This window comes from Ostrinia nubilalis, chromosome 20 (assembly GCF_963855985.1).
Source record: "Ostrinia nubilalis chromosome 20, ilOstNubi1.1, whole genome shotgun sequence".
Classification (NCBI taxonomy): Eukaryota; Metazoa; Arthropoda; class Insecta; order Lepidoptera; family Crambidae; genus Ostrinia; species Ostrinia nubilalis.
In genome coordinates, this window is record NC_087107.1 from 8,598,737 (window position 1) to 8,614,378 (window position 15,642).

The 15,642-nt window shown below is 34.9% G+C and overlaps 1 protein-coding gene across 1 annotated transcript in view; it reads left to right on the forward strand.

Annotated features, from left to right (window-relative positions):
- Nucleotides 1–15,642, forward strand: part of LOC135081600 (DE-cadherin) — a 354,060-nt gene that overhangs the window by 319,484 nt on the left and 18,934 nt on the right. Inside the window, exons 12-15 of the mRNA XM_063976346.1 lie at nucleotides 5,720–5,873; nucleotides 7,129–7,316; nucleotides 14,134–14,325; nucleotides 14,941–15,096. Coding sequence (XP_063832416.1) covers nucleotides 5,720–5,873; nucleotides 7,129–7,316; nucleotides 14,134–14,325; nucleotides 14,941–15,096 — 690 coding nt within the window. The remainder of the gene's footprint in view (nucleotides 1–5,719; nucleotides 5,874–7,128; nucleotides 7,317–14,133; nucleotides 14,326–14,940; nucleotides 15,097–15,642) is intronic.

A 15,642-nucleotide genomic window follows, 5' to 3' on the forward strand; every position in this document is an offset into this window, starting at 1 on the left:
ACAAGTCGTGTTATTGTAAAATAACATAAAAGATTTGTAAAAAAGGTTTCCAATATCGAATCGTCCAAAACATCTGAATAAGCAATCGTCGATAATTTAAACGTAGCAATTTGAGGTTTCTTCCGAGCGTTAATATCAGGCTCATCTTGGATTGTTTGCTCAAGAATTGATGCGTCAGCCGTCGATATGTCTGAATACTCTGAATCAATCGGTTAGGGATGGAGATTAAGATTTTTATCGATTTTAGACTCGATACTAATCAAACAATCGGTCCAAATAAAAATTATAGTGGGTTCAAGCGGTACTTACTGTACAAAATAATGAAGTTTTCTTTCAAAGCCTTTGGAAAATAAATAGTGCTATAAGTGACCTTTCTCCGATTTTGACAGATTAGATTAGATTAGATTGCCGTTTCTAGATAAATAATATGCTTTATCATCACACAGGAAAATGTACAAATTGAAATGCCGTTTTGGCGTCATATTACCTAACGTGTGAATTTTTTTATAAATCAAAACTCTAATAACGATAAGTAAGCTTTTACTTAATCATCGGTTACTGACAAATGAAAATCGACCTTTTATTTTTTATTAAGTGAGTTGCACCACCTTATTTTAATCGTAACAACAACAATAACCGGTGCTTTTTGTATGGAGTTTGACAGATTTTTAACGTTTGTCAAAGTTAAAGTAAGATGGTGCAACACAACCTAAGTAAGTCTATTTTTTTGTATTTTTAGTTTTTTGTAAGTCGACGGCCCTAGCCCATCTAAACTCGAGCTCGAGTTAGCGCAGAATGTCCCCGCTTAAAAAGTGGGATTAGCACAAAGTTATCAGGGCCCACAGAATCCTTCGCACCAAGTGCTGTCAGCATTTATTCATCGCTGATAGCATCCACTCGAATACGAGGGAATAATCGATTGTTTAGTTTTGAATGTTAAAAGAAAAATGTGTTTTATAACGATTTTATACTTCAATGTCCTTCTGTCAGAAATAGTATAATAACAGGGTTTCAAATCCAACTGTGAACTTGTTAGCTTTAAATGTAATTGTCCCAATGTTATTGTCTTTTTTAGTTGTTAAATAAATGAAAAAAAAAATCGCTAAGTAGTTTCATAGCTAAACTATTTCGTTGTTGCTACATTAGCGTAGGTTGTACTGAATCTAAAAAGCCGTTTTTATTTGATGAGGTACTTAGTCAAAGTGCCTTGTTAAATATTGTTACATCATTTTTGTAAGTGAATTCCAATGAATATTGTCGGTACATATTAAGAAAAACAAAATACTTAGACAGTATTATTTCATACGATCTAAAACAAATAGGTAGTTCTCGAAAAATACTTGACATAACAATGCCCACTCGCTCAAATTTCAAGGGTTTTCCAAACAAAAAATACACTTTCATTTATTATGTCTTAGGAACTTTCAATAAATTAGATACTACTCTCAATAGTAGCTCATCGCATACAGTGAAAATCTAACATTTTTATACAGGGTTTTTACCAGTATCCATGTTTTTTAATTAGCTCTATAAAATAATTTAACGTACTTTATCTCAATTATTTTTAATCGTGGTATTTTTCGCAAACAAAATATTTAAAATCTAATTCGCGGATTATATTTCTTAAGATATATTCTTAAGTTTTAAAGATTAAGGCTTATTTTCGCGCATCATTATGTCTATTATGCTTTGCAGTTACTTGTGTGTACGTATTTTTCTATGATCGAAGTAAATAGGCTAGTTTCCTAAAAAAATTTTTTTAGTCCGTCATGTTTAATATCAAAAAATATTGGACACACTATTTTTATTTGTCAATCTAACAAATAATTACATAGTTATGGTGCGTTGAAGTTCCGCACGACGTCACAACGTGCGGCACTTTTATGCACGCATTGACGTCACGGGCCTCTTCTTATGAACTTTGGCGCGCTTTATCTCTTTCAATTTTCATTAGTTTGAAAAAGTGAAAAATACGTGTAGATTTTTTTTTAATAAGTTAACTGACGGACTAATTAAAACTCTTGCTTTTTGACCCAGGAAACATCCCTATTATCCACGTGTGTCAATATTGAAACCGCGCGCAGCGGTATAATTAAATATGTCAAAAAAGTTTTCTTTGCGTAAATCGATTAAGTTACTGATTCTGAGTCGCTCCTAAAATTTGGACACTGATTGCAAAGTCACCCTGTATAACATTTTGAAGTCAGCTCATCAGTCCCAGAGATTATGTGATTATCTTGCACAAGCTTACAATAATTTCCAGATCTAATTACTTTAGATAGTACTAAACTCAGTTCGTCTCAAGATTAATGAAGTATGGTATTACTAGCATGTAGAAGACATGTAGGCCATATTTTACTGAGGCTCATACAATAGCCTCGTTACTAAGCTAGGCCTCAAATATCTATAAATCATGCCCGCAATATGCTACACAACTTTATGTAAATTTAACACATTATTTTAGATTACATGTTTGTCTGTCTGTCACTTAAATTCCCTTTGACGAGGGTAGGAGGTGTGGAGAACCTATCCGGTTTGGAACACTATTATTTCTGTTTTGTGTCAAATCCATATGCTCCAGTGATGGGATAGGGATTGAGTCTGACAGAAACAGGCTGTTTGATCGATAGATCCAATCTTATATTTTATTGTGAACCTATTAGAACATAAATAAAAGCATTGAAATTGTAACCGAGATCATCGGATCTTGAACGCGGTATTTTGTGACTAGTATCACACTACGAATAGAATGCTTTGAGTTCATGAGCCTAGAGATTAAATTTTCGGCTGTATTTCTACAGCCGTGGTTTCGTTACAAGCAGAAGGTCAGTTTCAAGACGTATGTGTTCTTAGAATTACACCAATAGATTGAGGAATGTGAACATAGAATGCGCAGACTTTGCGAAGCTTTCTTATGGTCTGATGATGAATCATTACAGCCATAGAACGTCCACTGCTGAACATAGCCCTCCCCAATGATATCCATATCACCCGGTAGCGGCCTGCATCCAGCGCCTTCCTGCTACCTTTATGAGGTCGTCTAAAATTACCTACAGCTTTTTAGTTTTTGTTCATCTGTATTGTACTAGTAATACATATTTGTAATGTACGTTCCCTGTCTGTTCTTGTGACCTGTGATATTATTACATCTAGTGCCAAAAACTTCAACTTCCTACACATACAAGGGAATTATTTGAACTTAACTCGTGGCCGATTTAAACAAACGTTCAAACAAATCTACAATAGCCGGGTTATAAAAGGTCACGTTTGCTTTAGTACATAAAGTTTATTGGTCTTTCAGCTTTGGTTTGGAATCGTAAATGATTAAACACTTACACCCAATTTGAAGAGTTGAGTGCCTTTCAAATGTTTCAAGCTCGTATTTGGTATTGTTTCATTGTCAATGAAATTATAAGACTGTATTGGATAGGATTTCGTTGCCATGAATTTCGGAAAGAAGTTGGTCGCTCGACTTAAGGACCGGGATTCGATTTCTGATCAAAATAGAAAGAACTTTTAAATCTTTCAATTTCTTAGTGTAATCTAAAAAAACATCTACTTATTTACACTGCGGAAATACAAACCAAACGAGGCCAGGGTGTAAACCATAGTGTAAACAGTTTGTCTTAATAAAAGTGACAGACAAATTCACCCGTTTGGCTCATACCTGCATACAAGTACACACTATTTTTCCATGAATTAAATATATTCATGATCGTAACAGTAATCATAGTAACATACTACAAAAACCACACCAAAGCTCTAAAAATTCGGCAGTACTCGCCCATTCCAACTTATCGTACGGATAACTGCAACAAGCTAAACTTCTGTACCTTATGCAGTTGAAATAAGGTGCTGTTTCGAAACAAAAATATAGTCTGGTGTACATTATACGATATTAGCATAAAATTTCAAAGATATCTTACGGTATCGTCTGGGGTAAACCCGTTGTCAATTTTTCATGCAAATACGGTGCGTATGGGTAGGGTTACCATTGAGAAAAACTGGTTTTAACCGGAAAATTCCGGATTCTTTGCCACTATTTTTCTATTTTTAGAGATCTTTGAGACTATCTCTATGAGTCTCTATCTGAATTACACATGTTTTAAAGTGACGTTTAGTGTGGGTGGAAATTACATTTTAACAATGTTCAATACGCATTTAAAGGGTGACATATTATTGTTAACTTTTTACTTTAGTATTGCAGGCAATTGTTTGAATTCGAATCGCGAAGGTCAAACGTTTGTGTGATGTTTTCAAAAAGTTGTTTTAGTTTATACAGTCAAAATTAAAATGATCTTTGCGAAGTAAAATACGCTAGTAATTTCAGAATATGTTGGTTCCTTAACTAACTTGGTTCATGAATCATGATCAAACAGAACGAACTATTCCAATTTCCACCGTCTCTATAGACAGTAATATTAAATTCGAATAGACTGTCAAACAATACCCGCGCCATTTCTGTTCAATTTTACTGGCAAAAATAACAGGGAATTTTACTTTAAATTTCCTGTCGCGTTTGAAGCGTTATACAGGGTGTGCTTTTGTAAAACAACGCCCTTCTCAGGGGTGGTAGTAGACACGACACTGATGCCAAAAAAGTCGCCCTATAATCGTCATTCCTTCATTACACACACCACACTTTCTGTCAGCTGAATAAAAAAAGTTTTATTTCTTTTCTGGTAACCCTAGTAGGTTTGGGGGGTTTCTTATTTTAGTGGTATCCCTCGGACTACGATTTCAGACGGATTAAGCCATTCCACCTGAGTGGGCTCAGGTAAAAAATTAGGAGTACCTTAGAACAAACATTTTTGTTTTTGTGGATGTAATGTGAGTTTTGCCCTGAAGGTGCTATTTTAATACAGGGTGAAAACGATAAGTGACCTCACTCGATTATTTCTGATCTATACAAGATAACGAATAAATGGTTACTGTACTGATCCCGAAAGTATTTCACGATCTCTATAAAATAATAGTTTTCAGAATAAACTGGTTCTTATGCGATAACAGATTAACAGAGATCTACTTACATTTACAGTCACTAGTTTTCAACTATTAACATGTCATTATTGCCAGTTTGATCGTTAGTCCGTTTTGAGATGTTAATCACTTATCAATTTTCTATACGAAATGTGTTAAACTTAACTTAATAGTGTATTTTTCAGCTTGAGCCAGAACCTACATTAAAATTTGAAAGAAAAAATATTTTTTCATTGGTTTTGAATCTTATTATACCCCAATACAGTTCAAAATATGCTAACACTCGGGCACTTTCCCTGAAAGGGTTATTCTATTAAAAGGGTTACCCAGAATATTAGATTAAACCCCACGGAACCCTCGTTACGTGGACGGGTGAAGACGTTACTGTAAACAATCGCGGTTACTGCATTGTTTATGGGCGTGTCTAATCAATCGTAAACAATTTGTTGTGAAGGCGCTTGAATTGTTTATAGGACATGTTTTGATTGTTAATATTTTATTGTCTGTGTTTGACCAAAGTTACATTTGTGACACTAATAAAATTTCAAACTACAAGAAAAAAAAACGCCGGAGTGAAGTGATTTCAGAATCAAGACAGTCACTTAAGGTGACACTTTATCCAAAGTGTAATAAAAACGAACATTTCTTTTTTTTTTTACTTTAAGCTAAACTCTATGGCTAATTTTAAGTGCTGATCGTATACTATTCCAAAAACTCATCCTGTATGTTCTTTCCACAGACGGAACCGATAATATGGTTCGAAAACGAACCACCGGGGCAGGTGGTGGTGCTGACCGCGAAAGACTACGACTCGCCCGAGAATGGCCCACCGTTCGAGTTCGCGTTGAACGACTCTGCCTCCTTCGAGATACGGACCAAATTCCACATACAAGGTAAGATATTACTAAAGTTTAAGGCTCTTCCCATGCCAACCCAGTTTTGCAGGATGCAGTAATGCAGGATCATACAAAACTGGACTGTCGTGTGAACACACAAGGTTGTGTTTGAAATTCTAACGGCTCGGCTTTTTGCGGGACTCTACTACTACACTACACTATACGGGAAAAAACAGTTCCTGGAAAAAACGTGATGACCTTCTTCCATGATGATATTTTGAGGCGACAAAGGTGGAGCGACATTGTCATCTTGACAAAGCTCTTCAGCTTCATAAAGATAAAAAATAGTCCAATGGTGTCGGAATCGGACTGCCGATTCTAAATTCGAGTAACGCTCTTTTGAGTTCGAAACTTGAGTCAATGAAAACCGTCCTACACTATCCATGTGATTTAAAATTATTCTCTCAAATAATTTCTCAAAACAAATTCAGTGTAGGCCATTCCCCGTTTGTACACAACAGAATTGTCTTACCGAATCGAATTCCGATCAATTAATGTTAGTTAACATGCAATAAATGGGATGGCAAACCCAACCTTAACTCTGTTACAAAGTGCCGACTCAATTTGTCCTTCCCCATTCATTATAATTTACACCCTGTATTATTGTAGGCTTTACCTGTTAAATTATTCTAAATTCATTATAACCTCACCGTTTGTATTCCAACAATACACGGGAATGAATAAAATGCCATGTACGTAATTTTATGATTAATCAATAGAAACGGGTAGTTTTCGATTGCCGAATGATTTCGTGTTTGCCGGTTAAATGATTTGATTTATGAAAATTATTTGCTTGATGTTAATTACAGCGTTTGATGAGTATGCTGTTTGTTTTGCATTTCGAATTGTATTAAGCTTTTTAACATTATTATGATTTTGTTAATTTTCATAGGCAACGGTATAGTGTTGCCACCATTATATTTATAACCATACATCTGGGCAAAGGCAAAGTTCCTAACTTGTAATTTAAAACTATTATTCATCGAAATTGCATGCACTTTTAATTTTAATTATTGGACAACACTGAAGTGTCACACATAATAATATGACATTGACAATAGTGCACCATCATCAATACCTGATTAATCTCGATTTTTGCCACACATTTTCTTCTTCAAATATGCGCTCAGGAGGGCGCTACTATCAATACTGGGTTAATTAGTTCCGATTTTGCCACTTGACGTTTCAGAATTGTTCTACTTTCAGTGTAACTACATAGTATAAAAATACCTAACAATATTTTTTCTTCCAGGCAACATCCTGTCAACACTAGTGACGTTCGACAGAGAGCAACAGAAAGAATACAAGATACCGGTGGCCATCACGGATTCGGGCACGCCGAGACTGACGGGCGTTTCTATACTCCGAGTCGTCATCGGCGATAGAAACGACAACCCGATGGGCCCGGGGCATAGCGACATCTTTGTTTACAACTACAAGGTATGTAGCGTTTAATTTTTCATATTATTAGAATAATGTGTTATCTGTTGCATAATTTTTAACGTATAGTTTCGTCCAATTAAAGTTATTGTTAATATCAAATTGGCACTTTCAACGATTTCTAATGTAAAGTTGATGCCACAGGGCATTTTCGCAGTCATCTTTTATGCCAGGCAAATTATAATTTATTCAGGATTTTATTCTTCATCTATGTTTTATCATTACTAATCCAGGATATGTAGGTACGTATTTATAAGAATTCAATTGGATTTCTTTTCGTGACATTAGTTTTTTTATCAAATTAAAAAGGTTTATTAAAATACCTAGTCAAAATAGTAACTATTGATAGATTACATGTAATGAACATGCCACAAAACAAAAAATTTAAGTGGTAACATCGGTGGTTCATTTTGTTCAACTAAATATTAATTATCATCGACGAATGCAATCATTATTAGATTCCATTAACACATTGTGGTCGGCTCCAATTTGTTTATTACTGAAATAACATTGGGCACGTATTGTAACGAACGAACGATTCATTTAAAATATTGGGATACATTTTCCACATTCCTTTTTGCTAGCTATTTTTTTATAGTTACATTTTTGTCATAATACTGACCTAGTTATCTCACAAAATCGCTGAATTTTGTAATGGCCACTAATAAAATTGTAGCAAGAAACAACTGAACGTCATCAAAAAATAAAATCGAACGCAGTATTTAAATTTGAATCAGTGTTCTTCTTTTGTTTCACATCAACTTCGTTGGTATTGGATTTTAAAATGTTGCCAGTTCGTTAACACTAATGTGACCTTAACATTCCATTTACAAATCAATTTAGAAGATAATATTCATCTATACTTATTAAATCGTAAGAGGTATAAAGATTGTCCGGTCCCCCCGATTGCCCATAACATATTTCCACCGTAACATAAAAGACCCCTTTAATAGTACTTACCTGCCGTTTATAGTTCCCCCCCGGTGTTGCCATGTGAATTAAATTGGGTATGGACCATCCAGTACAAGGTATTCTCGGAAACTTTATACGCACAATTATTTACTGTGTCGTTATTTTTACCCGTGTCCAGAGGGAAGGTTACATACAGGGTGGAATTTTGTACTTAAAAGAGTACTTTCCCTTCAGGTGGTACTACAAAATTCCAACCTGTATTTTATAGTATACAGGGTGACTTGGTTAGACTCACTTAAGATTTTGATATTTATTCACATAAACATTTTGGGTGCCATAATATTCTCTCTGGAATTTATTTAGGTTCTAGAATGCTTTACTTGTTATTGTGTATTGTATGTTTATTGAAACCATTTTATTAACTGTGTACTCCCTTTTTAACGCTATCAGACGGAAGTATACTACAACGAATTATACAGTTGGAGGTATTATGTAAGTATTGAAATGGAGTTAGTGTGTGATATTGTGGTTTGCAAAATACAGGATGTAATCTATTGTTTTCTATTTCCAAATTAGATATTATTACTTTTAAATGTCCAGCGGAAAATTCAACTTTTTCAAAAGAGCTTGCTTGAGTTTTTAATACAAGTCTAATACCTAGTCATATTGTAAGCCATTTGTACTACCAAAATCGATTACACCCTGTATCTTTTGAAGTGCGTTGTTTATTCGATGGTAATTTGATTTTGTTGATAATTAACAAAATGGAATTATTCCACTCGGAGATTCCGTTATGTTCTTTCCTTTGTCTTGTCATCACTTTTCCGGTCAAATTGTACTGGATGGTATAACAAGTTGTTAATTTGTTTAGCCGATTTTGTTAAGACTTGAGCGAAGTAACAAATTTAAAAGCAGTAGACTTGAATCATGGAAACCGCTAATATTTTTTTTTTTGCAATTTTTTTTTGTTTGGCTATTACTTTGAGTCTCGTTTGAAGAACTTTTTGCAGAGTTCAAAGAGGACCCAAGCGGTCTTTGAATATTTTTTCTGAATGAAGTGCATTAAAACGTTTAGAAAAATAAAGGTCTTAGTAATTTTGGAAAATCTTTCAATTCAAGGATTTGGAACTGGTTTTAGATTGCTATGAGTTCCGCTATGTACAATAAGCCATTGGTAACATTGCGTGAGGCATATGAGATTTGTATGATACATTGAGTCGGTGCATACCCAAATAATTTGATGGTCCCATATAAATTAACCAAGTACAAAAGTACCTTTACATATCAAATACAGACTCCACGCCTCGTATCTAAAGAATCACTGATAAACCTACTTCGTTTACCTTTTTTTGTGTACGTAATTATAATTACATGGAAAAGTTTTGTGTTCCTCGCCTGCTATTTATTAAAGATATTTCAGGGACGATTAATTTTCATATCGGATTATCTATTGTTCTAAATCTCAAGATACTAATTTGACTTATCAAGTTATTCTAATTCAAGTATAATGGGAGTTAAGAAATGTTTGTGTGTTGTGTGCGTGCATGGTTTTTGTGATGTTAAATGCATGGTTTGAAATGTATTTATAGAGTTTAAAATACGAGAGTTCTGTGTGAAAGATTTGTCTCCTGTTTAATTATAATGTCAATTTTGATAAATTGGGGCGTATTTTCAATTTCCTTATAACACTTTACTATTAAAACTAATAATATGAAGCAAGTAAATTGTAAGTCTCGCGAGATCTTCAATAGCAAAAAAAATTGAACCCTATTTTTGGCAGAAAAAATGTTTACACTCTTTACACCCTGTATTTGATCATTGTATGTATGTTGCACATAATTATGTAGTTCTTCTTTGGTAATTTCAAAGTGTTTTATGAACATACCAAACATCCAATTTATCGAGAATGTTGTGTCCAATTACGAGTGGATTTTTAGAAACAAAATTAGAACGCCATTTATTTATTCAAAGGTTCTCAAGGCGCTCGTATCGCAATTTGTATTCGGGCGCGCATTCCACAAATCATGAAATATGAAAACGTCCCGCGAACAACGCTCTTTATAAACCGCAGTAAAATGTTTTACGATTTTTCATTGTGGAGACGACATTATTAGGAATTAGACAGTTTTGCGACAAGCCCCGAGTTATGTGCTGTTAAAAATGAAATTTTAAAACGCCACAATTTTCTTGAGGTGTTCGGAGAAAACTTTTTAATAATGTCAAAGTTATAAAAACATATATAAAAATACTTTTACGTGTACCAGGAAAAAGCAAAGCACTAAAATGTTAGTGCTTTAGAAAAAGTAGACAAATGACTGAGCTCTCTGGCGCTTCTTTCGTAGTTTTTGTTTTACTTAATAAATCTGAAAGGCTTTCAAGACCGCTAGTCAAGTTCTTTTTGTGGGCTGTCAATACGCTGTTTATATCGAAGATTTACTTGTAGGCACTCCTTTTTCCAGTGAGCGAGTGCGTTCATTGTATTAAAAAGTTATATAAGTAATATTTAGCTCCTTTCTGATAATAATATCTGTTCAAAAATACTTCTAGTCGTGTAACATATTTTACATCTCTTTTCCGTATTAGCAGATAAGTCGTTTTACGTCGGACTCAAATCTGTGGTTTCGTTTCCCAATGAATAATTAAGTAAGCGTCCCGATCGGTATATCCAATAAACCTTAACGGCATTACCGCTGTTTTATAATAATACCTATATGGATATTAAAATGTTAATTTTGCGCTTTAATGAACGGTTTAGTGCGGTTGCGTAGATATAAACAGGGATTATGAGATAGCTCTTTTTACTGCCGTGTCCTGATTCCCGGAGTTACTGCCCTGGATGTGGTATTCGTAATTAAAGTTTTTATTTTGTTGTGGTAATAACGCCGTATATTTTGCATGAGTTAAGCGTAAAACGTGTATGGGTACGTGCCCGTGTTCCTGACAGGTTATTTAACGCCTTTTTTCATGGCTGAAAAGATTTTCTCTGCTTTAAGACAATGGATTAAGTGATTTTCATAATGGAGAACTTCAGAACTCTTCATAATTGAGATTAAATTTGAATGAAGAAGAAGTGTAAAGTATTTAAATGAGGACTTAGAAGTTTGGTTATCTTGTTGTTGCAAAATTTCATTTTATGTTTTGTTCTTTACACCCTGTATTAAAAACTACATTGACAGTGTTGCCAATTTTTCCTAGTGTTGATCACTAACTGTGCTCATAGAGGTTTTGTTCCTGTTTCGCTCATTAATTATAGATGGCAGCACTCTGTAATTTAGCCCGCGCTTGCGTTAACTTGGCTTCTAAATGAAGCGGCGACTTTCGCGGGCACAACAGAAGACTCGTTTGATTTTACTTGCTGGCTAGTAATTTGGAAGGCTTAATCAGTATTATGAACCTCAGTCGTTTAAGTTGACGATTTAAAATTTTGAAAAAAAAAAGTTCGATAACTGCTTTTGGGCTTTTACAATGTCGCCTGTTTGCAATAATGCTGCAACTGTATTTATAACTTTTTGGATTTGAAAGAAAGAAAGAAAAATAGTTTATTTGGTTCAAGCATAGTTTAACACAATTTAAATAATTTACAGAATTTATTGATCATGTTCTACAGAACAGATTTTGTTTTTTCCGTTGATTTTCACTTTATATCGGTTCAAAAATACGATTTTTAGGAATTCCTAACTAAAGAAATAAATGAAGTTGTAAGAAGTAATCTGTAAAAATGTAAACAAAACCGTTATCCATATCACCCTCTTTAAGATTAGCTTAGCCTATGTCCAATCAGTCTCTATCTAGACCAAGAGTCATCGAAATGAATCAACTTTTTATCCGTGAAAACGGTGACAAATATACAGCCAGTATCTCAAAAAACAAGCATAGATACATCTAGGCAAGCTTACTCGACCACAAACTTGAATACTTGGCTATTGTCCCGTTTCGTTTTAACGACAGGCTTACACTAACCCGGGGGATTGCGGCGCGGTCCTGAAAGATTGACTAGTCCAATAACTGCCGTTCGTGTTTTAACAATGTCGTCGGCTTGCAATAATGTTGCAACTTAAAATTTGGTGAAAAAGGAACGTGTTCTGAAATTAACTTTAAATAGTAAAATCGAAGATATTACAGGCTTGCATGTCTTCTTGTGTAGATTTCACTAGCCTTGTCTAACGTTAAGTATAATTTAAAAAAAATACCTTTACTTGAAGGCATAACCTAGATTCGATACACATCAGCCGGAATCTTTTCAAAATCATGGTTTCTTTTAAAGAAAAAAAATCTGCTAACATACTTATAGTTTCCAATTTATAATTTCTAGTGTATTTCAGTAAATAGTTTTCAGTTTAGCTCATATTTTTAAACAACTCGAAAAACATAAATTTTGTCAAGTTAAAATCTGCTAATTGCGCTCTCAACCAAACCTCTATAAATGCAGCCGTTAAAATATAACCAGCGGTTTATTCCTCTTTTGTTTCGAATAATTCATAACAATACCACACATCGTTCAGGTGGCAATTAGTAAATGAATGGAAAAATTAACGCCCCGTGCCGCGACCGTTAAATTATTTTATTAATGGTCCGTTTAAGGCCCGGGGCCCCGGGCAAAGGTTTCCCGGGCCGTAAAAGGTTATTGCCGATGCCGTGGTGCGATAGCTTTGATTTCGTAGGTGTGTTAGTGGGGAAAGAGTGAATGGTGAGTGAGTTGGGAGTGATAAGAGAAGACCGAATGTTTCATTCAGTTGAGATAAGAGCAGACAGTTATGAAGGTATAGCTCGCGCAGCAAGAGTGAGTTGAGGCGATCAACACAAAGACTTGTTGTATCTGTATACGCTTGCAGCGCTGACGACGTCTTGCTTAGTCTGACTGACAAGCGCTTTCTGTCTCACTTGCAACACATTCGTTTTTTTAGCAAGAGCGGGGTAGCTCGTGTATTTTATATTCAGATTTGTGTTCCTGTTCATGCAAATATTACGTCGGTGTAAGTGCTTGTTTGCCTCAATCATCGCTGTGCGATCTATAGCGACTTTTTAAATGAAGTTGTTCAGTTTATAAAGTAAAAGCGCGTGGAAACTTCCATTAGTTCTTTTGTTTTACGAAATTGATTGAGCTCTAACGATTAATCTTATCATTGAATACTTGAATATACTTATACTACAGTATTAAATCCTCTCAAGAAACCTTTTACGTGCTTTTTGAACTAATTTGTTAATTGATGTCCTTGTAACAATTACGTATTTATCAGACAAACGAATTTACGTAATTGTTGCTGTGATATTTAAACCGTATTCGCGTAAAATGTTAGAATTAAGTATTTTTTACTTTTCCTGGTCGCTTTCAGTACTTCAAAGAACGTTTTTGTCTTTCTTTTTGCGTTGGATTCATTAATAATGGGGGCAGCACTTAACAGTATCATTGTCGCTGTTTTTTGTTGGATTGTACTTACTTTTACTTGATATTGATTGCTGTAACGGAATCTTTACGGGAAAGTAGATTTAAATAAGAATTAAGAACACTTTAAATAGATAAAATGTCCTTTAAAAGTGTTTAAAGGTGTATTTATTTATTGTCTTGGAAGTTTGCAATATTGAAGACAAAATTATAGAAGTGACGTCATAGTTTTAGAAAAGATTGTAGTGATATGCTGACGTTATTATATTTCAATTATAATTTAAAACAACACTTCGTTTTTAATTCAGGCATAATTGAACCTCTAGGCTTGTCTTGATATTTTGGACAACTCAAAAATATTTTTTACTGGTCAGGATAGACTGTTACATTTTTAGAATGTATCGTACAGAATTAGCACTCCTATAATCTCGAAAAAAGGTCTACTTATTTACCTATTAATGTACCTAATTAATATCGCGCCTTCCAATCTTCAATAACGTACCAATTCAAATTTTTTTACAGGGTGAAACCCCGGACACGGAGATCGGACGGGTGTACGTCACGGATCCGGACGACTGGGACCTGCCGGACAAGCGGTTCATGTGGCTGCCTTCCTACGAGAAGAGAAGCCCGTACTTCGATGTTCATAGGAATACTGGCATGATCACTATGAAGGAGGGGACGCCAAACGGCACATATTTGCTGACTTTCAATGTAAGTGGAATTAGTTTTTTTAGCGCCATAATACAGGTCAAAGTTTTAGCGAAAGAGAGGAACCCACCCAGTAACTCTTCGATAACCACTTTTATTTATCCGTCTTAGTTACTTTTAATTTTTAATGTAACTCAGCTTGTAGGTATGATTGATAAGTACATTGTATGCATTAGGATGTATAAAAATTACCTACCTCATTCTCTTCACATTTTGACGATCGTTTTTTTCTTTGGGACCTTATTTGGAAAACGTATAGTATTTTTCGATTTAAGTAAAACATATATTATTTCTAAAAAAAATATGTATCTCGGTGTAAATTTTTTCAAATTTTTAATTATTCACGTTACCCTCTTTTTCCCCCAGAACACTGTGTGAAAATCTTTATTGAACCTAAACTAAAAATAAAAAAGTCTCCCAGTTATAATTCATAATCTTCGTACATCTTGGTGCTTTCCTAAACCCTGTGTATTGACGATATATTTTCCTGATGTAATAATCACACACTAGCTTGATGGTGAGATAAGCTGAATTGTATAACTATTGTAACATCTACCTTATTGTATTACCTTGTCTCGGTGAATAAATTATCTTTTAATCTTTTTTTTAATCCTACAGGTAACCGAGGAAAACGAGCCAATCGTGCCTTTCCACTGGGTGGAGGCCACAGTCAACGTAACGGTGAAGGAGATCCCTGAAGAGGCCGTCGACAAGTCCGGCTCCATACGGTTCGTGAACGTCACCGCTGAGGAGTTTATTGTTCCTGAGATGGATGTGAGTGTAATATTTATGGTTAAATTAGTAATATATTAAGTACTATTCCTACAAACAAGGTCTGTCCACCGCAAGGTGGTAGACGACCTCATAAAGGTAGCAGGAAGGCGCTAGATGCAAGCCGCTACCAACCGGCCAATCTGTAAATCTTTGTCGGGAGCTTAAGTTTAGCAGTGGCCGTCCTGTAGCTGCAATAATGATGACAAACAATTTTAGACGTTGTTGGTAGTTTGATGGGACTCATATTTAGATCCATTTAGAAAATACCCTGTCAAACCCATTCTTGACTGTCCTTTAGTGTGATTTTCACAACGACCGGCCCAGCGGTACCGCATACCCTTAGACCTCTTGATCGTTAATCTTCCGATTTGGAGTCCTACGCCAGGGTCCCTCAGTTCTAGAGCTATATCCCTGCCACTGCCACCTGTTTTACGGTTACTTTGGTTTGTTTGTTCACATCACTTCTAACTTGATCATCGACAGCGAAACTCCGATCATCGTACACTCCATCGCCCTTTTGGGTGCATTTAATAACATTTTTAAAAT